The sequence below is a fragment of the Oryctolagus cuniculus genome, chromosome 4, assembly GCF_051225735.1.
Source record: "Oryctolagus cuniculus isolate XC-2025 breed Fujian yellow rabbit chromosome 4, ASM5122573v1, whole genome shotgun sequence".
NCBI classification, from domain to species: domain Eukaryota; kingdom Metazoa; phylum Chordata; class Mammalia; order Lagomorpha; family Leporidae; genus Oryctolagus; species Oryctolagus cuniculus.
This window is the reverse complement of record NC_142870.1, coordinates 93,184,771-93,212,418: the sequence shown is the minus strand read 5'-3', so window position 1 is coordinate 93,212,418 and position 27,648 is coordinate 93,184,771. Positions and strand designations below refer to the sequence as shown.

Sequence of the window (27,648 nt, the reverse complement as noted above, 5' to 3'; positions counted from 1 at the left end):
CGCCGGGTTCTGTCCTGGTTGCTCCTCTTCCAGTCCAGCTCTCTGCTGTGGCCCGCGAGTGCAGCGAAGGATGGACCAGGTCCTTGGGCCCTGCACCTGCATAGGAGACCAGGAGAAAGCACCTGGCTCCTGGCTTCGGATCAGCGCAGCGTGTCAGCCGCAATGCGCCGGCCATAGTGGCCACTTGGAGGGTGAACCAGCGGAAAAAGGAAGACTTTTCTCTCTGTCTCTGTCTGTCTAAATCTGCCTGTCCAAAAAAAAAAAAAAAAAAAAAAAATCATGGGGTATGCAGTTGGAATAGCAAGACATCAGTTGGAACACCCCATTCCAATATTGGAGTGCCTGGGTTAGAATCTCAGCCTTAGCTCCTGTACCAGTTTCCTGCAAATAAATACCCTTGGCAGCAGGAGACGGCTTAAGTTATAGGGTTCATGCCAATCACACGGGAGGCCTAGACTAAGTTCCTGGTTCAGCTTTGGCTTGGCCCAGCCCAGGACATTGTCAACATTTGGGAAGTAAACCAATGAATGAAGACTCACTGTCTCTCTTTCTGTCTCCCAAATTAAAAAAAAAAAATATTTTAAAGGTCAATACAACAGATAAAAATACAGATGACATGAAAAATGCAATTAATAAGCCAGATTAATAGATACAACATTGAATGCAACAGAAAAAAAATCTGGTTAAATATCTTTAAGAATAAAGGAAGTCTCGGCCGGCGCCGCGGCTCACTAGGCTAATCCTCTGCCTAGCGGCGCCGGCACACCGGGTTCTAGTCCCGGTTGGGGCGCCGGATTCTGTCCCGGTTGCCCCTCTTCCAGGCCAGCTCTCTGCTGTGGCCAGGGAGTGCAGTGGAGGATGGCCCAAGTGCTTGGGTCCTGCACCCCATGGGAGACCAGGAGAAGCACCTGGCTCCTGGCTCCTGCCATCGGATCAGCATGGTGCGCCGGCTGCAGCGCGCCGGCCGCGGCGGCCATTGGAGGGTGAACCAACAGCAAAAGGAAGACCTTTCTCTCTGTCTCTCTCTCTCACTGTCCACTCTGCCTGTAAAAAAAAAAAAAATTAAATATTAAATATTGACTCAGGAGTAGGCATTTGCCCTACAGATTAAGACACTGTGATGCTCACATCCTACATGAGAGTGCCTGAGTTCAATTCTCCACTCTGGCTCCTGATTCCAGTTTCCTGCTAATGCAGACCCTGAGGGGCAGCAGGTAATGGCTGCCACCCATGTAGGAGATATGGACTGTGTTCTTGACTCCTGGATTTGGTCCTGGCCCAGCCCTAGCCTATGTGGGCATTTGGGAAGTGAACTAGCAGATAGGAACACTCTCACTCACTCTCTCTCTCTCTCTCTCTCTCTCCCTCCCTCCCTCCCCAAAAAAATTTTTTTTCGGAAGATATAGAAGGGGAAAAAAAAAACTTTCCTAATAACTCCAGGCTGAAAAGAATAAATTAAAACAACAGACTACTTAAAATGAACAATAAAGAAAACATGAGAAACCTATGGAAATGTGATCAAAAGCCATTCCCAGAGGAAAATGGCAGGTCATTTTTCATTTGTGAATACAAACATAAATCCAATCCATCAGGGTATCAAGAGTAACATCATAATTGAAAGGTTTAATTGCTAGTAATAGAAAAGAGATAAACAGCCAGCGCTGTGGCTCACTAGGCTAATCCTCCACCTGCGGCGCCGGCACCCCAGGTTCTAGTCCTAGTCAGGGTGCCGGATTCTGTCCTGGTTGCTCCTCTTCCAGTCCAGCTCTCTGCTGTGACCCAGGAAGGCAGTGGAGCATGGCCCAGGTCCTTGGGCCCTGCACCTGCAGGGGAGATCAGGAGGAAGCACCTGGCTCCTGCCTTTGGATCAGCGCAGCGTGTCAGCCGCAATGCGCCGGCCATAGCGGCCACTTGGGGGGTGAACCAGCGGAAAAAGGAAGACCTTTCTCTCTGTCTCTCTCTCACTGTCTAACTCTGCCTGTCAAAAAAAAAAAAAAAAAAAGAGAGAGAGAAACAAGTTGAACAAAGGCTAAATCCTACACCATAGTGAAAATCCAGAAGGAAAGTGATTTGCATTGCCCATGTCTAATATTGGACTTTTAGGAACATTTTAATGCAACTGACTTTCAGTAATCCAAGGAAGTATGGTCCATTTCATGAATTATATTTTGCAAACTAAAAACATCAGTAACTTTTACCCCAATACCATCCATACTTCTCAAAGTTTCTCCAATGCAACCATTTGGGGAGTGAACCAACGGCCAGAAGACCTTTCTCTCTGTCTCTCCTTCTTACTGTCTGTAACTACCTCTCAAGTAAATAAATAAAAAATGTTAAAAAAAAAAAAAAAGACCAAACAATTTGCTAATAATGCTAGCCCCCAGGATCCATTCAGGCCAATATTGTTATCTCCAACCCTACAAACTAGCACACAGGGATTTCGGACAAAACAGCTATTATAAATTATCCATGGCACTGCTGCCACATCCATTAACACAACAACTGGATGTCAGTCTCCCCATTTCAACATACTTTTTCTGGAAAACTGAGCCATATGGAATAGTAAAGACTTTTGAGATGTTTATGGTAAATCATTCTTAAATTGCCAAAAGGGAAAAATCATAAAACCTTCCAGTGACTTCCTTGGAATCACTTTCAAAGATTACCAGTATTATCCCTTTAAAATAATGGTTCCAACATACAAGGCAATTCTGCCGTTTCAGTTGTGAAGCCATGTTCTTCTTCCCAGAAGCACAGAAAGCAAAACTTGTTCACAATTCTAGATCGAAAAGGAAAACAAAAAACTGGACTAGACTGTCAAATTTTTGAATACAGTTACTGAGAAGACTCAAATTGAGTCAAATCTTGCATACTTCATCCAATAGGGACTTTTCACTGCAGCTTTCAAATGACAAACAAATCCTATGGTGACGTCTCATGACTTTCTACCTGGAACTGAGATTCTGGAAAGAAAACAAGCACCTCAAAACATAAAACATTTTTTGTAAGTTTTTTTTTTTAGACCAACACTGCCTTGCCTAGAAAAATCAATCCATGGCCGGTGCAGTGGCTCACTTGGTTAATCTTCCGCCTGAAGCATCAGCATCCCATATGGGTGCCGGATTCTAGTCCAGTTGCTCCTCTTCCAGTCCAGCTCTCTGCTGTGGCCCGGGAAGGCAGTGGAGGATGGCCAAGTGCTTGGGCCCTTGCACCCGCATGGGAGATCAGGAGGAAGCACCTGGCTCCTGGCTTCTGATCAGCGTAGCTCCGGCAGTAGCGGCCATTTGAGGGGAGTGAACCAACGGAAGGAAGACCTTTCTCTCTGTCTCTCTCTCACTGTCTAACTCTGTCAAATAAATAAAAATAAATAACTAAAAATCAACCCATGTATAAATACCTATGATTACATTTTTCTAGAATCATGCACAGTGGTGATTATACAACTTTGTGAATATACAAGGAAACTTCAAGAAGTTCATGGAAAATGGAATTAAAAGATAAGCAGAACAAATAATTTCTGCTATAATGTGATATGTGTTCCTAAAATTTACTGTTCTATGTAAAACTGAACAATAAAAATCACATGGCTTTAGGGTAAACACAGGAGTGGCTCATCATACTCAAAAACCTCATAAGAGGTATTTAAAAACAGAATCAAGTAGTATTGTTTTATATAAGTTAAGTGAGAAAGAAATATGCAGTTACTTCAAAGACTTCATAGAAAAACAGAATTAAGTTTATTTTAGTGCAAAAAGTAGTTTTTTGTTTCTTGGTGGTTTTTTTTTTTTTTTTTTTTTTTTAATTTGACAGATAGAGTTAGACAGTGAGAGAGAGAGAGATCTTCCCTCCATTGGTTCACTCCTCAAATGGCCGCCACGGCCAGAGCTACGCCGATCCGAAGCCAGGAGCCAGATGCTTCCTCCTGATCTCCCATGCGGGTGCAGGGGCCCAAGTACTCGGGCCATCCTCCACTGCCTTCCTGGGCCACAGCAGAGAGCTGGACTGCAACAGGAGGAACTGGGACTAGAACCCGGTGCCCAAATGGGATGCAGGCGCTGCAGGCGGAGGATTAACCAAGTGAGCCACGGCACCAGCCTGCAAGAAGTTTTTTTATAGTACAGTTTTCCATAACCTTTTTTGAAAAAGTTTAATTATTTAGCAAAGACATACATACATACACACACACACACATACACCAAACCCCCACATCTTCTCCTTCATTACCCAACTGACTGCAACTGCCAGGGCTAGGCCAGACCTAACACAGGAGTCAGGAACCCAATCCAGGTCACCCATGTGGTTGGCAGGGACTGAACCACTTGAGCCATCACAGCTCCACCCAGGATGCACATCAGCAGGAAGCTAGAATCAGAAATGGAGCCGGAATTTGAACCCAGACACTCAGATATGGGATTCAGATGTCCCAAGTGGCGTCCTAATTGCTATGCCAAATGCCTTTCCATGAACTTTGCAGCTTTTTTTTTTCTTTTTAAAGATTTACTTATTTATTTGAAAGGCAGAATTAACAGAGAGAGAGGGAGAGAGAGATCTTCCAACAGCTGGTTCAAATGGCCACAATGGCCAGGGCTGGGCCAGGTTGAAGACAAGAGCCTGGAACACCACCCAGATCTTGCAGATGGGTGGAAACAGCCCAAGAACTTGGGCCATCTTCCACTGCCTTCCTTGATGTATTAGCAGCAAGCTGGATCAAAACAGGGCAGCCAGGACTTGAACTGGTGCTCACATTGGAAGCTGCTGTCATACTGGATGCTGTGCCACAACACAGGCCCCTCCATGAAGTTTTTGAAGACAATTCATATGCATAGATTTCAACATGTAATTTTCACAAAAAGTTTGCAAGAAAATTAAATTTACAAATGAATGTGCATTTTCTATCAATTTTTTTAAAAATACCCTTATACATACAGGCTACAATATACTTTGCCTTGAAAAGTACCTCAAGTTTGCTTGTAGAAGCTGGTATTGAAAGGTTACAACTTGCACAGTGGTAAAAGGAGAGTTATCTGAAATGAACAGAAAGGTTTTTTGTTTTTTTTTTTGTTTTGTTTTGTTTTTTGTTTTTACAGTGGACAGTGAGAGAGAGAGAGACAGAGAGAAAGGTCTTCCTTTGCCGTTGGATCACCCTCCAATGGCCGCCGCGGCCGGCGCACCGCGGCTGGCGCACCGCGCTGATCCGATGGCAGGAGCCAGGTACTTATCCTGGTCTCCCATGGGGTGCAGGGCCCAAGCACTTGGGCCATCCTCCACTGCACTCCTGGGCCACAGCAGAGAGCTGGACTAGAAGAGGGGCAACCGGGACAGAATCCGGCACCCCAACCGGGACTAGAACCCGGTGTGCCGGCGCCGCAAGGAGGAGGATTAGCCTAGTGAGCTGCGGCGCCAGCCAAACAGAAAGTTTTAACACCAGAAATGGAGGCATGTGGCTCTTAATACATCTGAGATCACTGAGAGATGTTTTAGGTTGTGTGCTTGTATGGCTGGTTCAGCACAGTAGTTATCTGCATTCACCCAGTGTTTCTTACAGATGAAATCACACAGAAGCAAATGTGAAAATCACATTACACTCAGAGTTCCCACACATTTATGAATTACATAGGAACAAATTTTTTTTTTATAGCAAAACTAACTGCACTACTGAAAGACTAATGCAGCCATTAAAAAGAATGTGCTGATTTGGAAACACTTCTAAATTGCATAGCAAAAACAGCATGCTGCAGAATAGTGTGTATAGTGTGTATGTTTCTATTCCTTCTTCATAAACTAGAGGAAAGGGAAGAGAGATGAAAGAAATGTTAATATATGCCTGGAAGGAACATCAAATTGATTAGTAACAGTTGCCCTAGACAGTGGAATTTGCTTTTCATTGTATTCCGGAATACCATGTTTGGATCTTCTAACTGTATGCACTGTTTTTAGGGAGAAAAATGACAAAAGGACCAATATGGCAAGTGAATTTATAGGTGTCTGTGTGTCTCTCTTTTCTTATTGCTTCTCTGTATGTTTAAAAAGTCACAAATATAGAGACTATGCAACCACTGCTGGTGGGAATGTAAAATGGTACACTTTGGAAAGGTTTGGCACTGTATTAAAAAGCACCCCTACCATATGATCCAGTCATTTCACTCCTAGGATTTTACTCACGAGAAGTGAAAGGATATGCCCACACAAAGACTTGAAAACAAAAATTAATCGCAGTTTTATTTGTAATAAAAACTTAAAACCCAAAATCCATTAAGAGGAAGAATGGGGGGCCGGCGCTGTGGTGCAGCGGGTTAATGCCCTGGCCTGAAGGGATGCCCGTTCCAGCTGTTCCACTTCCAATCCAGCTCTCTGCTATGCCCTTGGGAAAGCAGTAGAAGATGGCCCAAGTCCTTGGGCCCCAAGTAGGAAACCCAGAAGCTCCTGGCTCTGGATCAGCACAGCTCCAACTGCTGCGGCCTACTGGGGAATCATCAGATGGAAGACCTCTTTCTCTCTCTCTCCGCCTCTCCTCTTTGTGTAACTCTTTCAAATAAATAAATAAATCTTTTAAAAAAAAGGAGATGGAGGCCAGTGGTGTGGCTCACTTGGTTAATCCTCCGCCTGCAGCGCCGGCATCCCATATGGGCGCCAGGTTCTAATCCCAGTTCCTCCTCTTGCAGTCCAGCTCTCTGCTGTGGCCCAGGAAGGCAGTGGAGGATGGGCCAAGTGCTTGGGCCCTGCACCCGCACGGGAGATCAGGAGGAAGCACCTGGCTCCTGGTTTCAGATCGGCGCAGCTCCAGCCGTGGTGGCCATTTTGGGGGGGTGAACCAACGGAAGGAAGACCTTTCTCTCTGTCTCTCTCTAACTCTACCTGTCAAATAAAAAAAAAAAAAATCTAAAAAAAAAAAAAAAAAAAAAAGAAGAAGAAGAAGATGACCCAGGTCCTTGGGCCCCTGCACCCACGTGGGAGACTGGAAGAAGCTCCTGGCTCCTGGCTTTGGATCAGCACAGCTCCGGCTGTTGTGGCCAGTTGGGGAGTGAACCATCAGATGGAAGACCTCTCTCCCTCTTTCAAATAAATAAATAAATCTTAAAAAAAAAAAAAAGGAAGAATGGATAAACAAATTATCTATCTATACAATAAAATATACATACAACATGAACTGACCTTAAAATGATAATGCAAAGTAAAGGAAGTCAGCTTGTAAAATGAAATTATTCCATTTATGTAAAATGCAAACTTGCCTAGAGTGACAGAAATTTGACCAAGGGTCATCTTAGGGGAAGGGGAAGAATAGGGAAGGGGTGGCTTCACACAGGAATGAGGAAACTTTTGGCAATGATAGTTACGTTCACTGTCCAGCTTGGGTGGTTTCACAGGTGTACAAATATGTCAAAACTTATCAACCTCTACTCTTCAGATGTGTGTAGTTGATCACATGTCAAATGTACCTCAATAAAGTTGCTTAAAAATACACATATGCACAACCTTTAAATACAGCCTACCAAAAAAAGTAAAGAATGTACAACGCAAACCCTCACACATTGCTGGTGAAAATATAAAATGGTGCAGCTGCTGTGGCAAACAGTTTTGTCATTCTCCAAAAAGTTAAGCACAGAATTGCCATTTCACTCCTAGGTATATATCCAAGAGAACTGAAAACATGTGTCCATGCAAAATTTTCATGTGAATATTTGTAACAGCCAAAAAGTGGAAACAATCCAAATGCCTAAAGATGAATAAACAAAACGTGGTTATACCTATCACATAAAATTATTAGGCATCAAGTAAAGAAGTACTAATCATGTTATGACAGATAGGAACCTTGAAAACAGCATGCGAAGTTAAAGAAGTGGCCATGTGTTGGGTAAGTCTAGTTATAGGAAATGTTCAGTAACAGGCAAATCTATAGACAGACGAAGTCGTCGACATGGCATGAAAAAGACTGGAGTGGAGAAGTCGTCGACATGGCATGAAGAAGAGTGGAGTAGAGAAGTCGTCGACATGGCATGAAGAAGAGTGGAGTGGAGAACTGTGATTGACTAGGAATAGGTACAGAGTTTCTTTCAGGAATGACAGAATACATGGAATTATATAATGATTTTGGTTGTCCAAGTTTTTACCAAGTACACTAATTATCACTGAAATTACACACTTTTAAATTGTGACTTTCAAGTTATGTGACTTATCTCTGAATTTTAAAAGTATAATCCGCCGGTGCCGCAGCTCAATAGGCTAATCCTCCGCCTTGCGGCGCTGGCACACCAGGTTCTAGTCCCAGTTGCCCCTCTTCCAGGCCAGCTCTCTGCTGTGGCCCGGGAGTGCAGTGGAGGATGGCTCAAGTGCTTGGGTCCTGCACCCCATGGGAGACCAGGAGAAGCACCTGGCTCCCAGCTTCGGATCAGCGCAGTGCGCCGGCCACAGCAGCCATTGGAGGGTGAACCAACGGTAAAGGAAGACCTTTCTCTCTGTTTCTCTCTCACTGTCCACTCTGCCTGTCAAAAAAATTTTTTTAAAAAGTATAATCACACTCACAAACTAATTTTTAAAAGAAAATAGAAGACAATCACTAATGCATCCACAACTCTGAATGAAAACACAACCGATAAAGTGGAAGTCCCTTTAGCCCCACTCAGCCCCCTCCACACCTCACTCTTCAGATAAGCAGAATAAACAATCCTGGGCTAGGAGAACTAGTTCTTCTACCTCTCCTGGTCTGCAGTCATCAGAGTTCGCATGCCTGAGCATCTCATAATCATCTGCTAATGGGTTTGGATTTCACCTCTACTTTCTCCCCCTACTGAATCCTGCAAGAATCAAATCAAATTCCAACTCATGCATAAAGAGAAATACAGCTTTGTAAACTTTTTCTTACTGCCACAGAGCAGATATATATAGACAATCTACTTCATTACATCTTGTCTTCTATGAGAGAAAAGCACCAACAACCCCCACCCTGCCCTGGGCAGCACAGAAGACAAACTGGGGGGGACAGGATAAAAGGCGAGCAAATGGAGGTCAATCTAAGCAAGCAACAATGGAGATTCAGATAAAAGTCCACGACTGAAGACGACGGAAAAACCATCTGAGAATACATCAAGGAAATACTTTCAAGACAAGGTGAGGCAGTCATGCAAGCTGCACTCACAGATCTACAAATAAAATGTTAGTTCTCCTCTTTCCATATAATAAAAAATAGTTTATAACAAACTACAGTGCAAATGCTGAATGAAAATGAAGGCATTTAAAATTGTCTAAACAGGAGCTAGTGCTGTGGCTTAGCGGGTAAAATCACAGCCTGTCACGTCAGAATCCTATTTGGGCATGGGTTCCTGTCCCGCCTGCTTCTCTTCCAATCCAGCTCCCTGCTAATATGCCTGAGAAAGCAGTGAAAGATGGCCCAAGTTCCTGGACCCCTGCCACCCAAGTGGGAGACCCAGATGCAGCTCCTGGCCCCTGTCTTCAGCCTGGCCCAGCCCCAGCTGTTGCAGCCATTAGGGGAGTGAACCTGGAAGACCTCTCTCTTTCTCTAACTCTGCCTTTCAAATAAATCTTTAAAAAAAAAAAAAAAAAAGTCTAAACATACTGGGGAAACTCCACACACTGTATGTCAAGCCACATATTTTTACTGTCTAAAGACCATCTGACAATCAATTAGAAAACAAAAAGGGCAGAGAACATGAACAGAAATTCACGAATGGTCAATATGTGAAAAAATGTTCAAATGTACTTGTAATCAAGGAGTGAAAAAAAAAAAACCTTTTCCACACATTAAATTCAGTTTGGGAGGTGGGGAGTGGGTGCTTGGTGTAGTGTTTAAAATTTTGCTTAGGATGCCTGCATCCCCTATTGGAACACTTGAGACTGGCTCCTCATTCCAGCTTTCTGCTAATGCACACTCTGGAAGGTAGCAAGTGATGGCTCAAGTGGTTAAGTTCCTGACGTTATGTGAGAGTTTTACCTGGCTGGAGTCATCTGTTACAGGTACTGGAGGAATGAACCAATGAATGGAAGCACTCTCTTGCACTCACACACTTTCTCTCCATCTTTCAAATAAGTAAAATAAATAAAATCTTTTCTAAAAAAATAATAGGCCAGTGCCGTGGCTCAATAGGCTAATCCTCCACCTGCGGCGCCGGCACCCTGGGTTCTAGTCCCGGCTGGGGCGCCGGATTCTGTCCTGGTTGCCCTTCTTCCAGTCCAGCTCTCTGCTGTGGCCCAGGAGTGCAGTGTAGGATGGCCCAAGTCCTTGGGCCCTGCACCCCCATGGGAGACCAGGAGAAGCACCTGGCTCCTGGCTTTGGATCAGCGCAGTGCGCAGGCCACAGCGCACCAGCCACAGCGGCCACTGGAGGGTGAACCAACGGTAAAGGAAGACCTCTCTGTCTCTCTCTCTCTCACTGTCCACTCTGCCTGTCAGAAAAAAAATAATAATAAGTTTTAGGTGAAAATCAAATACCATGAAGAAGGGGCATGTTTTCTGTTTTAAAGAATTATATGGGGTCAGTGCTCTGGAGCAGCAGGTTAAACCCCTGGCTTCTGGCATGGCACCCCATATGAGATGAGTCCCAAATGCTCTACTTCCTATCCAGCTCCCTGCTGATACACCTGGGAAAGCAATGAAGAATGGCCCAAGCCCTTGGGCCCCTACACTGACATGGGAGACCTGAAGAAGCTCCTGGCTCCTGATCAGCTCAGCTCCCGCTGTTGCAGCCATTTGGGAAGTGAACCACCGGATGGAAGACCTCTCTGTCTATCTCTCTCTGTAACTGTCTTTCAAATAAATAAAATAAATCTAAAAAAATTTTTTTTAAATATTTACTTGAAAGGCAGAGTAGCACACAGAAGAAGAGTCAGAGACAATCTTCCCTGCTGGTTCACTCCCCAAATGTCTGGGCCAGGCCAAAGCTAGGAACCTGGAACTCCATCCAGGTGTCCACATGGGTGGCAGAGGGCCAAGCACTTGGGGCACCTTCTACTGCCCTTCCAGGTACATTAGCAGCAGGCTGGATCAGAAGCAGTGAAGTCTAGATTCAAACTGGTACTCCAAAATGGGACATACCACAATGCAGGCCCTGGCGAACACTTTTTCTAATTCTAATTTACTGTTTTCACTCTCACATCCCTGTTGAACTACAGTAATCTGCTTTCCACTTCCCACTTCTAGAACTGTGGACAGCATACCAATAACCAAACAATAACCTCCATGTTGTCAATTCCATTTAATACACATCTCAGCCACCAATAAGAGGACTAATTCTCCGTCTTCCAGAAACATACCCCTCTCTTGGCTTCATGACACTATGCTCCTTCTTTTTCTCTTAACTCACTGGCTGTTTCTTGGGTCCCAGGTTCAACCTTCTTCCTCTACCAGACCCAAAAGAATTTCAGTTAATCCTTTTCACTTCTTTCTGCATTCTTTCCATAAGTGATCTTACTAGTCCCATACCTCTAAATGGCATCCATATTTTGATTATTTCTAAAATTTTATCTCTAGCTCTACAATTCCCCATATTCTACACACACACATCTAACTGCTTCAACATACCCCATAACTAATATGCAACCCAAATTTTCTATTATTTTTATTTATTTGAGAGGGACAGAGTGAGCCTATGGGATGCCCCCTCCTGCCCCCCATCTGCTGGTTCACCCATCAAATGCCTACCAATGGCCCAGGCTAGGCCAAACAGGAAACCAGGAGCCTGAAAGCCAGGATACAGGATCTCAACTCAGGTCTCCCATATGGGTGACTGGGCCCCAATTGCTTGTGCCATCACTGCTAACTCCCACAGTCCACATCAGCAGAAAGCTGATGTCAGGAGCTGGAGCTGGGAATCTAACTCAGGAACCCTGATGTGGGACATAAACATCCTAACTGGCAACTGAACCACTAGGTCAAATGCCCACCCCTGCACCTCAAATTCAACACATCTGAAACAGAAGTCATCATTTTTACCATCTGAAATTTCTCTCACTGGGCCAGCGTTGTGGTGCCACAGGGTTATGCTGCTGCTGTTGACACTGGGATCCCATATCATATCCCAGCTGCTGCGCTTCTAATCCAGCTCCCCCCTATTGATGCAGATGATGGCCCAACTGCTTGAGCCCTGGCCACCCACAGGGGAGCTCAAGATGGAGCTCCTGGTTCCTGGCTTCAGCCTGGCCTAGCCTAGCCTAGGGCCCTGGGGAAGTGGCCCAGTGGATGGAAGAGTTCTCTCTCTCACTCTGCTTTTCAAATAAAAAAAATCTTTAAAAAGTTTGCCTTTTTCTTTCTCATCTCAGTAAATGGTGCATCAGCTGTTCAAAACCAAAATCAAAACAGCAAAGATTCCTCCCTTTCCCTCACCAATTCATCTCCAAGTCTTCTACATTCTACCACCAAAGTATTGTTCAATCCTTTTAATCCTCGTCCACCTCCAATGCCATGGGCCTAGGCCAAAGATACAGCAAACAGCAACTTAAAGGATCTCCGATCTTCCACCCTTGCCTCCTCCTCCACCCAGTCTACCAACGATGCTACCCACCTACCTGTAATCTTCAAAGCCTTCCCAGGAGCACTGAACTACTAACCACTATCTTTGAGAAAGAGATCCACAACCAAAAATACACACTCGGTGGCAGTATCTCTAGTCAGGAAAATCAGCGGTACTTTTCCCTCACTTTGCTTGTCTGTATTTTAAATTTTTCTATGATAAATACTTGCTACCTATTAAGGGGAAATGATATTGCTGAAAATACGGACTATCCCATCGCATTTTCTATATGTTACCGAGAAAAGGGAACAGAAAGTGTGGATCCACTCTAATGGTTAAGAAACCTGTTCAGATGCAAACACTCGCAACATGTATCCTAACTCTACGAACGGCTGGTCAGAGCTGGAAAAATACCAATGGTATTTTTCCGCCTCTACTTCTCATTTTGTAACATAATTACAACCATAACGGGGGTGGGGGGCTGTTATAAAGTCCATCTCTCCGGGGCCCCTCGGCCCGCACCGCCAGCCCAGCACAGCCCCCCAGCCGCGCTCAATCCCACCTGGCCGCGGCGCGGGCGGGGGTGGCGGACGCAGCTCCGAGGCACATTCCAACATTCTTTTGCTAAACCCACAACTTGCTGGGGCCGGGGCCAGATCTTCACATCTGTCTTCAATACCATGGGCAGACCGCCAGGCGGAACGCCCCAAAAGCGCGGGCCACCGCGTCTTGGAGGCCGTCCCCCGCCCCCTCAGAGAGCGCCGGTCCTTTTGAAAGGAACCCCCTCAGTCCGCGTTCCGGTTCCCGCCTCCGACGCTCCAGACACGCCGCCCCAGCCGGCTCCTCGCGATTCACTGCTCCCGGCAGCCACCAGCTCCCTCCCTGCCCCCTTCCTCCGCCCCGGGCTCGCCGGGTCCGGCCTCCGCAGCCGCGGCCCGCGGGATGGGGGAGGGGCGCGCACGTGCCCGCGCCACCCCCGCCCAGACAATGCCCCGGAGAGCGGGGCGCGCGCCCGACCGGCCCCATCCCGCTCCCGCCAACACTCACCCTTCTGCTGGTTCCCAGCGACGGCGCAGGCCCCGCCCCGCTCCGGGAGCGGGCACAGGGAGGTGAGGGAACAGAAGAAGCCCCGCAACGGCGGCCCGCCACGAGGCCCCGGAGACCCCGCAGCCCGCGGAAGCACACAGCTCGGAGGAGCTCTCCCGGTCCGTTCCGCCCCGCACGTCAGCAGTAGGGGCGGTCCGGGGCGCGCGCGCGAGGGCGGCAGTGGCGGCGCGCGAGCGCGCGCGCGCGGAGGCCCAGGGCGGAGCTCGCAGAAACGTGGGTGGGGCGGGGGCGGGACTTGCGGGGATGGGGGCGGGGCGGCGCTGCCCGGGCTCTGACTCTGGGCTGCGTGGCCCAGCTGCCTGGGGTTGCGGGCGTTGGTTTTGGCAAAGGCACTGTCATTCATCATTTTCCTGCTAAAAAGATGGCGCATCCCAGACCCAGGCTTAATAGAGTGTTCATTCTGCCGGCATTTATGAACTTCCATGGTAATAACAACAGTGACTGATTTTCGTGTGTGCCTTCTCTTGGCAACCTCTGAGGGAGGGATGCAAACAGCTATTACTAACCCGTTTCATAGATACGGAAGCTGAGGCTGGCAATTATGTCCTTTCTAGGTCACAGAGCTAGTTAGTGACAATCCAGGAAGTCGCTGTCCCCCTAAATAACCCTTGAGGCCAGTCTTCTCTTTGCTTGTGCTTACTACCCTACCCAAGACACCACCATGTCTCTGCCCAAGCCTTCAGTCGCCTCCCAGCTGGTCTCCAGGGACTACCTGTTTCGTCCTTCTCCCCCATGCCTTCCAGGCACTGTAAACATTTACCACTAGAGTTTAGTGGTGATTGTAGGGCAAAAACTTTATGAATTTTTTACACTCTATCCATATTACCATATGCTGAAGTATTTGAAGTTTAGGATTTACTCCTGTGTCCCCAATAACAAGCTCAGTGCATTGCACATCGTATGCGCTGAAAAACTCTTTGTCCAATATATGAATTGGAGGGACAAGAACTAACTCCCAAGCCCGGCATGACGGGGCAAAAGAGGAGTTTATATTACGTCACCTCTGGCCTTCTATTAGGGATAAAAATAGATGAACAATATTTGTTCAACAGATTTTCGTTGCATTTCTATTCCGCATTTCAAGCACTATGTTAGGCACTGAGCAAACAGAGGTGGGTAAAACAGGCTCCTGCCCTTATGACATTTTCAGCCTAATTATCACTTGACCGGGAAACTTAATCTAACTGAAAGGTCAAGAAAGACTTCCTGGAGCCTTAAGCTAAGACTCAAAGTCAGAAATCGGGGAGATAAAAACAAAGGTCACGGAAGGAAAGGGAGGGTGAGAGGTCAGGATGAGTGTGTGGACATTCCTCCACTCTTGGGGTCTGACCATGAGCCAGAGGCATAGAAATATGCAGCTAAGCGCTGAGCAAAGTGGATGCCCACACCACTGGTCTGCTGGGGAGTGCTGCCAAACTCTGGGAAAAGGCTCCCACTGAGGGGGCTCAGAGCAGCCGTGGTCCTGGAAAGGCTGACATGATGTGCTAGGCCTCCTGAGCTTGCAGGGAGAGGGCAAGGGCTCCAGACTCCCTCGTCCTCTCCTTACCAGACTCTCTCCATGCAGAAGGTAGCATGTGAGAGCCGTGGACAGGGCACTGGGCCAGGAGCCAGCTGCTTCCAAAGCAAAAGCTTAGTAGTGGTCAATGGATGGGCAGGGAATGGCCGCAGAATGTGGCTAGGACCCCGAGGATGGGCAGAGTGGAGGCTGCCAGCAAGAGCTGGAGTGCTCCTAGCTCAGCTGGTGATGTTAGCAGAGGTTGTAGTGGGGTTCTTGTCTTCACGCAAGAAAGAACTCAGACGTGAAACAGAGAGCAGTGGTAAGCAAGGTAGCAAGGTTTCTTGGGGTAGGGCATCCATCAGAACGAATGGGACAGAATCTAAGAGTCACTCAGATGGGGGAAAGCAAGGTTACGTGGTTAAATGGAGAGACTACACCTGGCAGGCCAGGTGAGCAGCTCCTAGCAGAGAGCTGGCTGAGCAGGAAGTCTGTGTTCAGACTGGGGCTTATAAGGGAAAGGGGTCCAGTTCTTCCTGCTGTTTCTCCTCCTCCAGGGCAAAGCATTTGCTGAGTGTAAATTGGGAAGATTTTCTCCCCAGGTTTTACTACTCAGTGCTATCAGATGGGGGGGGGGGGTGGCACAGGCATGGGCACCTGGCTGAGGCACTTCCCCTAGGGTGCCTGCCTTGGAGGAAGGCCGAGAAGGTTTTATTGCTCCATGTTATTGGGCCAGGTAACCCATCTGGTGCTGAAGAGAGAGGGTTCTCCTGGGGAACTTCCCTTGGGGGAAGGGCTTTGACCACCTGCTAAGTTATCTGCATCTGGGCAGGACTTTGTAAGTGTAAAATACTGGGCTGATTCTGAGGCTGCTGCATTCTTCTCCAATGAAGCTTTGGTTTTCCTCAGGCCCCTTCCACACACATAGGCTAATTTCTAGCTTCCTACCTAACAGTGAGAGGAGCAGGGGTAGGGAAGAGGGGGTGAAAGATGAGCTGTCAGACTCAGAAGGCACCAAAGCAACTGGGCATGTGCTTGCCAGCCCTTTCCCTCAGCGGCTGAGGCTGGCAGGGCGGTGGTGGCAGGAGTGACCCGGGACATGTCAGCAGAGACCAGTGAGGTTCCAGGCCACACCTCCCAACTCCACACGCAAATCCAAGGCCCCTGCTGCTGCTGCCTCCCCTGAGGACTCCCCTGCACCTCAAGGTACATCTCTACATTGTGCTATTTTGAGGAGTTCAGAAAGGACTGCAATTTTGGTTGCTATGCTAATAGTCACTCAGAATGAAACCATCTTAGGCCAGAAGAGAGAGACTCAGATAATTTTCATTGGAAACTTGACATTTAGCCCACTTCCCAGTATGAGAAAGCTTGTGTCATTTAAAGGGAAAGAATCGGGCCGGCGCTATGGTTAAAGCCCTGCCCTGAAACGCTGGCATCCCATTTTGGTGCCAGTTATAGTCCTGGCTGCTCCTCTTCTGATCCAGCTCTCTGCTATGGCCTGGGAAAGCAATAGAAGATGGCCCAAGTCCTTGGGCCCCTGTACCCACGTGGGAGACCTGGAAGAGGCTCTTGGCTTCGGATCAGCGCAGCTCCAGCCGTTGCAGTCATCTGGGGCATGAACCAGCAGATGGAAGACCTCTCTCTGTGTCTCTACCTCTCTCTGTAACTTTTTCTTTCAAATAAATAAAATAAATCTTTAAATAAAAATAAAGGGAAAGAAACTGGACGCACATTTTTACACATATGCATGCAGAATGTGCATTTCAGTAGCAGAAATCAAGCTCTGTTGATATAGGGAGGCAGATAGGATTAACTTGATTAGATTCATGAGCTGAAAGCCAAGCTCCGCTTCTATGTGATCTCATCTGTATCCGCTCACCTGCCAATCAAAATACATAACCACACCCCTTTTGGAAGTGGATAAAAGGCTAGGGAAGCACACAGGGTCACCTCTAGGTGTGAGGCCTTTTGGCAGCGCCTCACCTTGTTTGCTCACCCTGTTTGCCCATGCTCTGTATGGATTTGTGGTCACTTCTACCTGTGGGGGTTTTTCTTTCCAGGCCGCTCCTGCCTATGAATGCCTGAACATGGCCCTTGGTCTGCTCTCTGCCTGGTATGAAACTCCTGGTTCATTTTTCTGATCACCTTCTCCCTTTTATAAAGCCCTCATCTTCCTGTGTATTTCTCTGACTCTAAATCAATTTTAAACCTTACCATGTCATCTGTTTTATTTGAGCTGGTATTTAGAATTCTTATCTAAATACATGGCAATGGCCTTCAAATATTAATCTTAGAATGATTAATAATTTTAAATAAAGGTAAATTATTTCATTGTGAAGGAAGCGGGCAGGGTGCTAAGAAAACTCAACAGAGTGGACCAAAAGACTTCCCTGGAAAATACTGAAATTGGAAGGAAATCCAAGCTGTTGGGGTGGACAAAGGCTGAGGAAAGATGAGAAGGTAACCAAGCTCCTGGACCAAGGGCAGAGCTGGCAAAGGATGGGGCTGGGAGGCAGGCAGGAGCAAGAGCACTATGTCACAGCACCGGCCCCCCCATTCCTTTTTAATTTCTTTATTGATCCATTGACCATTCAGGAATATGTTACTCAATTTGTAAATTTTCTATTGTTCTTGTTGATTTCTAGTTTTATCCCTTTGTGGTCTAAGAAGATACATAGTATGATTTGAGTTTTTAAAAATATACTTAGACTTTGTGTCCATTCTAGAAAATGTTCCATGTGCTGATGAGATGAATAGGTATTCTGGAGCTGTTGGATGAAATGTTGTGTAAATGTCTGTTAGGTCCATTTGCTGTATAGTATGGTTCAACTCTGATAAATCTTCATTGATTTTCTATATAGATGACCTGTCTATTGATGATATTGTGGTGTTGAAGTCCCCCACTGTTATTGTATTGGAGTCTGTCTTTACCTTTAGGTCTAATGATATTTGCTTTCTGTATCTGGGTGGCCTTGTATTAGATGCATATATATATTTATGATTGTTATATATTTTTCCTAAATCAATCCTCTAATCAATATATAATTTCCTTGTCTTTTTTACAATTTTTTATTTAAATTCTATTTTATCTGATATAAGTATAGCTACTCCAGCTCTGTTTATTTTTGTCTCTTATTATTTATATTTGTGTTTGATAATTTTCTGTCATGACAAGGTTGGATTCTCTTTTCCTTCTTTTTTTTTTAAGATTTATTTATTTATTTGAAAGTCAGAGTTACACAGAGAGAAGAAGAGGCAGAGAGAGAGAGAGAGGTCTTCCATTCACTGGTTCACTCCCCAGTTGGCCACAATGGCTAGAGCTGCACCAATCTGAAGCTGGCACCACAGTGGCGGTTTTACCCGCTATGCCACAATACTGGCCCCAAATACTCTTTTCTTTCTCTTTTGTCTCTCTGCTCTGTTAGTGAATTTTGTTCTGTCCCATGGTTTCATAATGGTTTTTGTGATCCTTTTACTTCTTGTGTAGAATGCTCTTCAGGATTTTTTTGTAGAGCTTGTCTGGTGGTGATGCATTGACTCAGTTTTTATGTGTCTGGGAAATACTTTATTTCTCCTTCACTTCTAAAGCATAGCTTCACTAGATATAGTATCCTTGGTTGGAAGTATTTTTTCTTTAAAGACTTTGAATATATCATCCCATTCTCTTCTGGCCTACAAGGTTTCTGCTGAGAAGTCTGATGTTATTCTAATGAGGCTTCCTTTATTTGTAATTTGATGTTTTTCTCTCACTGTTTTTTAGGATTCTCTCCTTCTCCTTAACTTTTGATAATTTATCTATAATGTCGCTTAAGGTCTTTTTATGTTGAGTTTGGTTGGGGTCCTTTGAGCTTCCTTGTATCTGGATATCCATCTCTCTTTCAAGATTTGAGAAATTTACAACTGTTATTTCATTAAATAAATTCTTAATGCTTTTTCCTTCTCTTCTCCTTCAGATATAATTATATGAATAATTGTTCGCCTAATAGTATCCCATATGTCTTGCAGGCTTTATTTTAAAAAATTCTTTCCTCTTTATTTTTGTCTGGGTTATTTCAAAAGTCTTGTCCTCAACATCAGAATTCTTTCTTCTACTTGGTTTATTCAGTTATTGAAGCTCTCAAGTGTATTTTTTATTTCATTGATTGAAGTTTTCACCTTCAAAATTTCTGATAGATTCCTTTTAATAATTTCTCTTTGCTGAATTTCTCATTTGCATTATCTATTGTTTTCCTCATTTCTCTTAATTGTTTAGCCATATTTTTACATCTCATTGAGCTTGCTTAGGACCATTGTTTTGCATTCTTTTTCAGGCACTTTATAGATTTCCTTCAAGTCAGGATTTATTTCTAGGAAACTACTGTGTTCTTTTGGAGATGTCACGCTTCCTTGCTTCTTCATGTTTCCTGTGGCCCTAGGTTGATGTTGTGGCATATAGCATAACAGTTCCTTCTTCTTCATGGAGTTGCTTTCATTAGAAACGACTTTTTGTTTAGGTGGATTGTGAGGGTAGTTGCTTTGGCTTTGGTTTTCTAGGTGAGCCCAGAAGTGTGACCTCTGAATGAGTTCTTCAGCTATAATCAAAGTCAGCAGTGTCAGAATGCCACATTTGTCTAGTTTGCAGCAGTTCATGGAGGTAGTTGTATGACTTAAATCACAATGAGCTTCCAAAACTGTGTGTCTTCAGGCCTCAGAAAGTTGAGTGTCAATCACACTAGGAGTTATGATGGCAGTAGCCATGTTCCTGATGCTGTGGAACACAGAAGAGGGGTTTCTCCTTGTCCTACCAGGCAAGCCTGAGTGATGCTGGGGCTTGTGGTACCAATAGTATGGCCCAGGAACTATGTGATATGGATGGGACCTTCTCCAGGTCCTGCTAAGTGGGTATGTTATAGGTGATGCTTAGTTTTATAGCATCAAAAGCCAAAGTCCCAGTACTGAGGGGTATGACTGATACCTTGTCCCAGTCCCACGGGAAAAGCATGGGTTATGCTGGGGATTGTGCACTGGTAACCCTGGGCCAGCAGAAGTGGAGTGGAGATAGAGCCTTCCCCAGGTCCAACAGGGCAAGTGCAGATGTTCCTGAGACTTATAGTGTCACCTGTCATAGTTCCATAGCCGCAGGATGCAGTGGAGACCTTAACCAGGTCTCTCTTTCGTGCTCAGGTTATGCTGGGGATTGTACACTGGTAGGCAAGGGTCTGGAGTAGTGGAATGCAAATAGGGTCCTACCCATTGTCCCATGGGGAGAACTCAAGTGATTCTGTGGAATATCACTCCAACAGTCTCAATCCCAAAGTTTTAGGACTCAGATGGCATCTTACCCAGGCCCCACAAGTTGATCATAGGTTATGTTGGGGATTATGCACTAGCAAGATAAGCCTAAATCAGTGGGACACAGATAAGGCCTTCTGTAGGCCCCATAGGTGAGTACAGTTTTTCCTGGGACTTAAAGAACGATCACAGACCCAGAGCTGCAGGACACAATGAGGTCCTTACCCAGGTCCTACAGTGTGATTGAATATTATACTGGGGATTTTGTACTAGCAAGTGCAGATTTAGGGCAATGCAGATGTCTCTGGGACTTACAGAACCCACAGTCCCAGTCCCAGAGATGTAGGATGCACTGAGGTCCTTATGTTGGTCTCATAGGTCAAACGCCACATTTTTCTGGTGATTGTGGACTCACAGATGCCAGCCTGAAGCAAAGGAATACAGATAGGGCCCTCCACAAACTAAGTAACAGTTACACCAGGGATTACAGTACTTAGAGCCACAGTCCCAGAGCTGTAGGACACAGAAGGGACTGCCTCCAATTTCCATAGGGCATACAAGGGTGGCCCTGGAGTTTGTATGCTGGCATCCCAGCACCCTGTACTGAGATGCAGGGAGTGACTTCCTTAGGTCTGGTCCTCTGGGCTTGTGTATTGGTTGTTGCTGGCACTGAGCCCCAAGATGCAGAGAGGAACTTCCCTAGACAGTGCACAGCAAGGAGCCTGTTATCGGCCCTGTGAAGTACCCTAGTTCTAGTTCTGGGGCTTCTGGTAGGAATGGGGCTGCTTGCTGTTCTCTCAGATAGAATGGAGTGTAGCAGCAGCTGGGCCACAGCATCTGGGGTCTGGTTCTTTGGGAGGAGGGAGGCAATGTGGGTTCATATTTTGGAGTAGTTGCTTGGACCCCATTCAGCTTTCTAGCTTGGATTTAAACCCATGAGGACTGTGGAGTTTTGCAGTTAGGGCTGTCAGACTGCAGTGATGTTGGGGGTCGTGGAGTTTTTCACTTAGCTTTTCCTGGCAAGATGGCATCCTCCCAGCCAGTGGGCCAGGGGAGAAGCTGTAGTGTGTTGGCTTTCAGAATCTCTGTGCTGTTAACATTTTTGTCACTTATTTCTGAAGTTTTCCCTCAATCTGCTGGAAACATGATCCTTCCTTTGTTACTCTGATTCTTCTTTGCAATGGAGGTGAGTGCAGGCCTTCTCAATCTCTCTCTTTTAAATTTTATTTATTTGAGAGGTAGAGTTACTGACAGAGAGAGTGAGAAAGAGAGAAAGGTCTTCCATCTGCTGGTTCACTCCCCAAATTTCTGCAACACCTGGAGCTGAGCTGATCCAAAGCCAGGAGCCAGGAACTTCTTCTGGATGTCCCACGCAGGTGCAGGGACCTTTGGACCATCATCTACTGCTTTTCCAGGTCATAGCTGCTTCAGAAGAGAAGCAGCTGGGACACAAACCAGCACCCATACATGTGGTGGCATTACCCACTACACCACAATGCTGGCAGAGTTTTTAATATCCTTGATAGTATGTAGTTTTGGTTTCTTTCTTTCTTTCTTTCTTTTTTAAGATTTATTTATTTTATTTGAAAGTTGGAGTTACACAGAGGAGAGAGAGAGAGAGAGAGAGAGAGAGGTCTTCCATCCATTGGTTTACTCCCCAATTGGCCACAACAGCCGGAGCTACACCAATCTGAAGCCAGGAGCTTCTTCCGGGTCTCCCACACAGGTGGGACTTGGGCCATCTTCTACTGCTTTCCCAGGCCACAGCAGAGAGCTGGATCAGAAGTGGAGCAGCCAGGACTCAAACTGGCACCCATATGGGATGCCAGCACTTCAGGCCAGTGTGTTAACCCGCTGTGCCACAGCGCTGGCCACTCTTTTTTTTTTTTATTATTTTAAAGATTTTATTTATTTATTTGAGAGGTACAGACAGAGAAAAGAAGAGACGGAGAGAAAGGTCTTCAATCCACTGGTTCTCTCCTCAAATGGCTATAATGGCTGGAGCTGAGCCAATCCAATGCCAAGAGCCAAGAGCTTCTTCCAGTCTCCCACATGGGTGCAGGGACCCAGGCACTCGGGCCATCCTCCACTGCTTTCCCAGGCCATAAGCAGAGAGCTGGGTTGGAAGAGGAGCAGTCAGGACATAAATTGGCATCCATATGGGATGCCGGCACTGCAGGTGGTGGCTCTACCTGCCATGCCACAGCACCTGCCCCTATGGAAGGTCTTTATTTCACCTTCATTAGTAAATTAGAACTTTGCAGGGTACAGTATTCTGGGTTGAGTTTTTTTCTTTTAAGATTTGGAATATATCTCGCCATTCTCTCCTAGCCTGCAGGGTTTCTGATGAGAGTTCAGCTGTGAGTCTAACTGGAGATCCTCTGAAAGTAATCTGGAGTTTCTCTCATGAACATTTTAGAATCTTTTCTTCATGTTTTACTGTGGAAAGTTTTACTACAATGTGCCATGGTGAAGATCTTTTCTAGTTATGTCAATAAGGAGTTCTATGTGCTTCCTGTACTTGGACGTCCCTTTCTTTCTCCACATTAGGGAAATTTTCTGTTATTATTTCACTATAAAACGCCTTCTAATCCATTCTCTCTTTCCACACCTTCAGGAACTCCCAAGACCCATATGTTGGGTCATTTGATAGTATCCCATAGATTTTCAACAGCGTTTTTTTAGTTTTCTAATTTCTTCTTATTTTTGGTCTGACTGTAGAATTTCCAGAGATTTGTCTTCTAACTTGGATATTCTTTCTTCTGCTTTACCAAGTCTGTTGTTAAGGCTTTCCACCACATTTTTTATTTGTTCTATTGAATTCTTCATTTCCAGTATTTCATTTAGATTTCTCTGTATGATCTTAATTTCATGGGAGAAATTTTCTTTCATGTCATGTATGTATTTCTTTAGTTCATGGATTTGCTTCTGATTAATTCTTTTTGTTTTTGTTTTTGTTTTGTGTTTTTTTTTTTTTTTTGACAGGCAGAGTGGACAGTGAGAGAGAGAGACAGAGAGAAAGGCCTTCCTTTGCCGTTGGTTCACCCTCCAATAGCCGCCGTGGCCAGCGCACTGCGGCCGGTGCGCCGCACTGATCCAAAGGCAGGAGCCAGGTGCTTCTCCTGGTCTCCCATGAGGGTGCAGGACCCAAGCACTTGGGCCATCCTCCACTGCCTTCCTGGGCCACAGCAGAGAGCTGGCCTGGAAGAGGGGCAACCGGGACAGAATCTGGTGTGCTGGGCCGCAGGCAGAGGATTAGCCTATTGAGCCACGGTGCTGGCGCTTCTGATTAATTCTAAATAATCCTATGATCTATTTTTCGAATTCAATTTCTGCCATTTCTTTTTTTTTTTTTTTTTTTTTGACAGGCAGAGTGGACAGTGAGAGAGAGAGACAGAGAGAAAGGTCTTCCTTTTGCTGTTGGTTTACCCTCCAATGGCCACACCGCGGCCAGCGCACCGCGCTGATCCAGTGGCAGGAGCCAGGAGCCAGGTGCTTTTTCCTGGTCTCCCATGGGGTGCAGGGCCCAAGCACTTGGACCATCCTCCACTGCACTCCCTGGCCACAGCAGAGAGCTGGCCTGGAAGAGGGGCAACCGGGACAGAATCCGGCGCCCCGACCGGGACTAGAACCCAGTGTGCCGGCGCCGCTAGGCGGAGGATTAGCCTAGTGAGCCGGGGTGCCGGCCCAATTTCTGCCATTTCTTCAATCTCTTCATCTTCATATTCTGGTATTGAAGTGTTATGTTCTTTTTGGGGCATCATGTTGTCTTCCTTATTCTTGTTTCTTGAATTGATATGTTTGTTATTAGGTATTTGTGGATATTTCTTTGTTTCCTTTCCTTTTTTTTCCCCCCTGTGATGGCTTTTATCTTTGGACTAATCCTCTGTGGCTTAGTGGAGTGTCTGAGTTTTCAGTGAATACCCACAGGCATATGCTAGGTGTGGCCAGGAACTCTGTTCAGTGCTCCAGGGTGAAGGGAGTGTCCAGGGTGACACCCAGGTTGAGTGTGGTATATCTTTTTTTTTTTTTTTCATCAGAGGGGAGGTTTGTTCTGCTCTGTTGGCATAGTCTCATGCTCACCTCCTCTCCTCAAAGGAGACCAGTGCCTGGGCTCTAGCCCCAGTGGGTACAACACTTATTGGCGCTGCCACAAGAACCACACAAAGGACCTATACAGTCCTTGATGTAAGCACATATTCCACAGCAATGAACCTCACCAGGGAATCAGGGAGCCCTGAGCATGTGAAGCCACTCACAGTTACTGCCCAAAATCCCAGCCACACCCTGCACCTTCTCACACAGCTACAGTGTTTTCACAGCCCTGGCACACAAGCCTCCCACAGTCATGAGCACCCAGCCCCCTGTCAATTCTCTCAGCCAGACCTAGGCGTCTCTGGGCTGGTTGCTAGGTGCATAGACACGAGTTGGCACAGCTGTTACTTATGTCTAAAATGGCGCCTACTCTCTCTTGCCTTGTTACAGGAGGCTGGTGCAGGGTAGCGAGAGAGAGAGAAACGTGCCCCCTTTTTTCCTCCTCTAGATTGGGAGGTACACTGTCCCCTCACAGTACTCCAAGCCAGGCTTGTGCTAGGCTCTTCCTGCAGCTTTATTGTCAGTGGCTTGGGCTGCTGCAGTCTGGTCTCACCTCTCTCCAAAGCTTGGGCTAAGGCTCTTGGTTGCTAGGGTCCTGAGTTGTGCGTGTCTACACCTTCCATGTAAGTCCACAGTGTCCTTCTAATTTGTGTAGAGTTTCCTCTGCTATTTTCTCCCTAAATCTTCCCTGAGACTGCACTCTCTTCACCTTTTTAAAACTATATTTTCCTAGACTAGAGCAGTAAGCTCCCTCCCTGTTCTGCCATCTTGGATCTCCTCGAGAGAGATCTTCTACCTGCTGGTTCACTCCCCAGTTGTCTGCAATGGCCAAGGCTGGGCAAGGGCTGGGCTAGGCCAAAGTCAGGAGCCAGGAGTGTTATCTGGGTCTCCAATGTGAGTGCAGGGGCCCCAAGCGCTTGATCCATCTTCTGCTGCTTTCCCATGTGCATTAGCAAGCAGGGAGCTGGATCAGAGTGGAGCAGCCAGGACTGGAACTGGTATCCATATGGGATGTCAGCATTGCAGGAGATGCTTAAGCTGCTATGCCACAATGCTGGCCCTCAAATAGAGAGTATAGGTAGCCAGAGTTCATATATAGAGAGAGAATTTGAGTCTTCACAACCCAGAATGCAGGCAGTATGTTTTTTTTTTTTTTAAGATTTATTTATTTATTTATTTATTTGCAAGTCAGAGTTACACACAGAGAGAAGGAGAGGCAGAGAGAGTCTTCTGTCTGCTGGTTCACTCCCCAGTTGGCTGCAATGGCCAGAGCTGCACCGATCTGAAGCCAGGAGCCAGGAGCTTCTCCTGGGTCTCCCACACAGGTGCAGGGGCCCAAGGACTTGGGCCATCTTCTACTGCTTTTCCAGGCTTAGCAGAGAGCTAGATCAGAAGAGGAGTAGCTGGGACTTGAACCAGCGCCCTCATGGGATGCCGGCACTGCAGGCAGCGGCTGCCACAGTGCCATCCCCAAGCAGTGTGTTTTAAAAGAAAAAAAAATCCCATAATATCCATTGACTTGGATGTGGCTTATTCTCCAAGGCATCATGTTGGAAGCTTGGTCCCTAGTGTGGTGATGTTGAGAGGTGGTGGGGCCTAGTAGGAAGTTGTCAGGTCACTGAGGTGCCACCCTTGGAAGAGATTAAGGTGGATTTCTTGAGACTCTGGTTGTTCTCATGATAGCAATGTGGGGAGCAACCCGGACTAGACTGAGTTACTGGAATTAAGACTTATTCTATGCATCTGCTCTCCCACAATATGGCGCTGGGAGAGGAGAAAACAGCTTCTACGCAGCTGCCTCCAGTTCAACCAATAAACTGTAGGACCTACTCCTGATTGGAGGAGAGCAGCGTACTCGGCGTGTGGGCAGCCGAGTTAGGATTGGCGGAGGAGGACTATAAAGGAGGAGAGAGACGGCATTCACAAGGAACATCTAAGGGGAACATCTATCTGAAGGAACACCTGTGCAGCCCCCGAGAGAGCCGGCCGGCGGTGTGCCGCTCCCCTGCGGAAGTGGGGAATGTGGCCAGGGGGAACTGCCCTTCCACGGAGGTGGAAGGGATAGTAGCCAACCCGGGAAGAACCAGCAGCAAACCCGGGGAGGGCCGAGCAGACGAAAGAACAGTGCAGGGTCCTGTGTCGTTCCTCCACGAAGACGGGGAGCGACATAATGGTGCCGTGACTCGGATATGAAGCCTAGGCAGGGTCCTGTGTCGTTCCTCCACGAAGAGGGGGAGCGACATAGCAAGTTTTTATAAGAAGGGCAATCCTGGTACATTTCCAGTCTTTGTTTCCTTTCTCTCCATGCAGTCCTTCCCTCTTAAACATGTTCCCACCATTATATTAACTGTCATGTGACCCAGCAAGGGGGGGCCTTACCGGAGCAAAGCCAATGCCAGTGCCATACCCTTGAACCTCTAGAATTGTGAGTTAAATCAACCTCTTGTCTTTTTTTTTTTTTTTTTTTTTTTTTTTTTTTTTTTTTTGACAGTCAGAGTTTAGACAATGAGAGAGAGAGAGAAAGGTCTTCCTTTTTCCGTTGGTTCACCCCCCAAGTAGCCGCTATGGCTGGCGCATTGCGGCCGGTGCACTGCGCTGATCCGAAGCCAGGAGCCAAGTGCTTCCCTCTGGTCTCCCATGCGGATGCAGGGCCCAAGCACCTGGGCCATCCTCCACTGCACTCGCGGGCCACAGCAGAGAACTGGACTGGAAGAGGAGCAACCGGGACAGAATCCGGCACCCTGACCGGGACTAGAACCCGGGATGCCAGTGCCGCAGCTAGAGGATTAGCCTAGTGAGCCGTGGCCGCCAGCCAACCTCTTGTCTTTATAAAGTAATATGCCTCAGGTATTTTGAAATAGTAACAGGAAACAGAGTAACAATATATTGATAGCTAGGAAAACTCATATAATGTCTTTGAATATTAATTATGTATCCTTGTACAGTGTTGACCTCTATATTTTGAATGAAGCATTTATGTATTCAACAATAGGGTTAAGCAGCTCTGCCTCCCCTGCTTCCCCTTTAATCAACCCACTCTCCTTCTTGAAACTTTCTCCTTTTAGATGTTGTGTACACAGAAGCTTGGCAGACTTAGCATCCATTCCCAACCTTTTCTCTCTTGCCTTCTATAGAGCTGGGAAGTTAAACATTCAATTTCCTACCCTCCCTTGTAGTCAAGAGTAACCATCTAATCATGTTTACTGACACTTTGAT

General features: G+C 46.4%; 1 protein-coding gene and 1 long non-coding RNA gene across 7 annotated transcripts in view; one reads left to right on the top strand and one right to left on the bottom strand.

Annotated features, from left to right (window-relative positions):
- YEATS2 (YEATS domain containing 2) overlaps positions 1-13,767 on the bottom strand; it is a 120,662-nt gene extending 106,895 nt beyond the window's left edge. For 2 of the 6 annotated variants that reach the window (XR_016233194.1, XM_008266625.5), the window contains exon 1: positions 13,024-13,224. Coding sequence is in view for 2 of the 6 variants with exons in the window: in XM_008266625.5 (XP_008264847.2) it covers positions 13,024-13,078 (55 nt within the window). In the remaining 4 variants the exon portion in view is untranslated. Of the gene's footprint in view, positions 1-4,957; positions 5,025-13,023; positions 13,225-13,508 lie in introns of those variants that run through there. The other 4 variants (XM_070072401.2, XR_016233195.1, XM_070072402.2 and 1 more) reach the window with 4 other exon arrangements.
- Positions 13,768-24,086: 10,319 nt separating this feature from the next.
- Positions 24,087-27,442, top strand: LOC149127046 (uncharacterized). The gene is made up of 2 exons (XR_016233193.1): positions 24,087-26,119; positions 26,682-27,442. It is a non-coding gene; the product is annotated as an uncharacterized LOC149127046 (long non-coding RNA).
- The last annotated feature ends 206 nt before the right edge of the window (positions 27,443-27,648 follow it).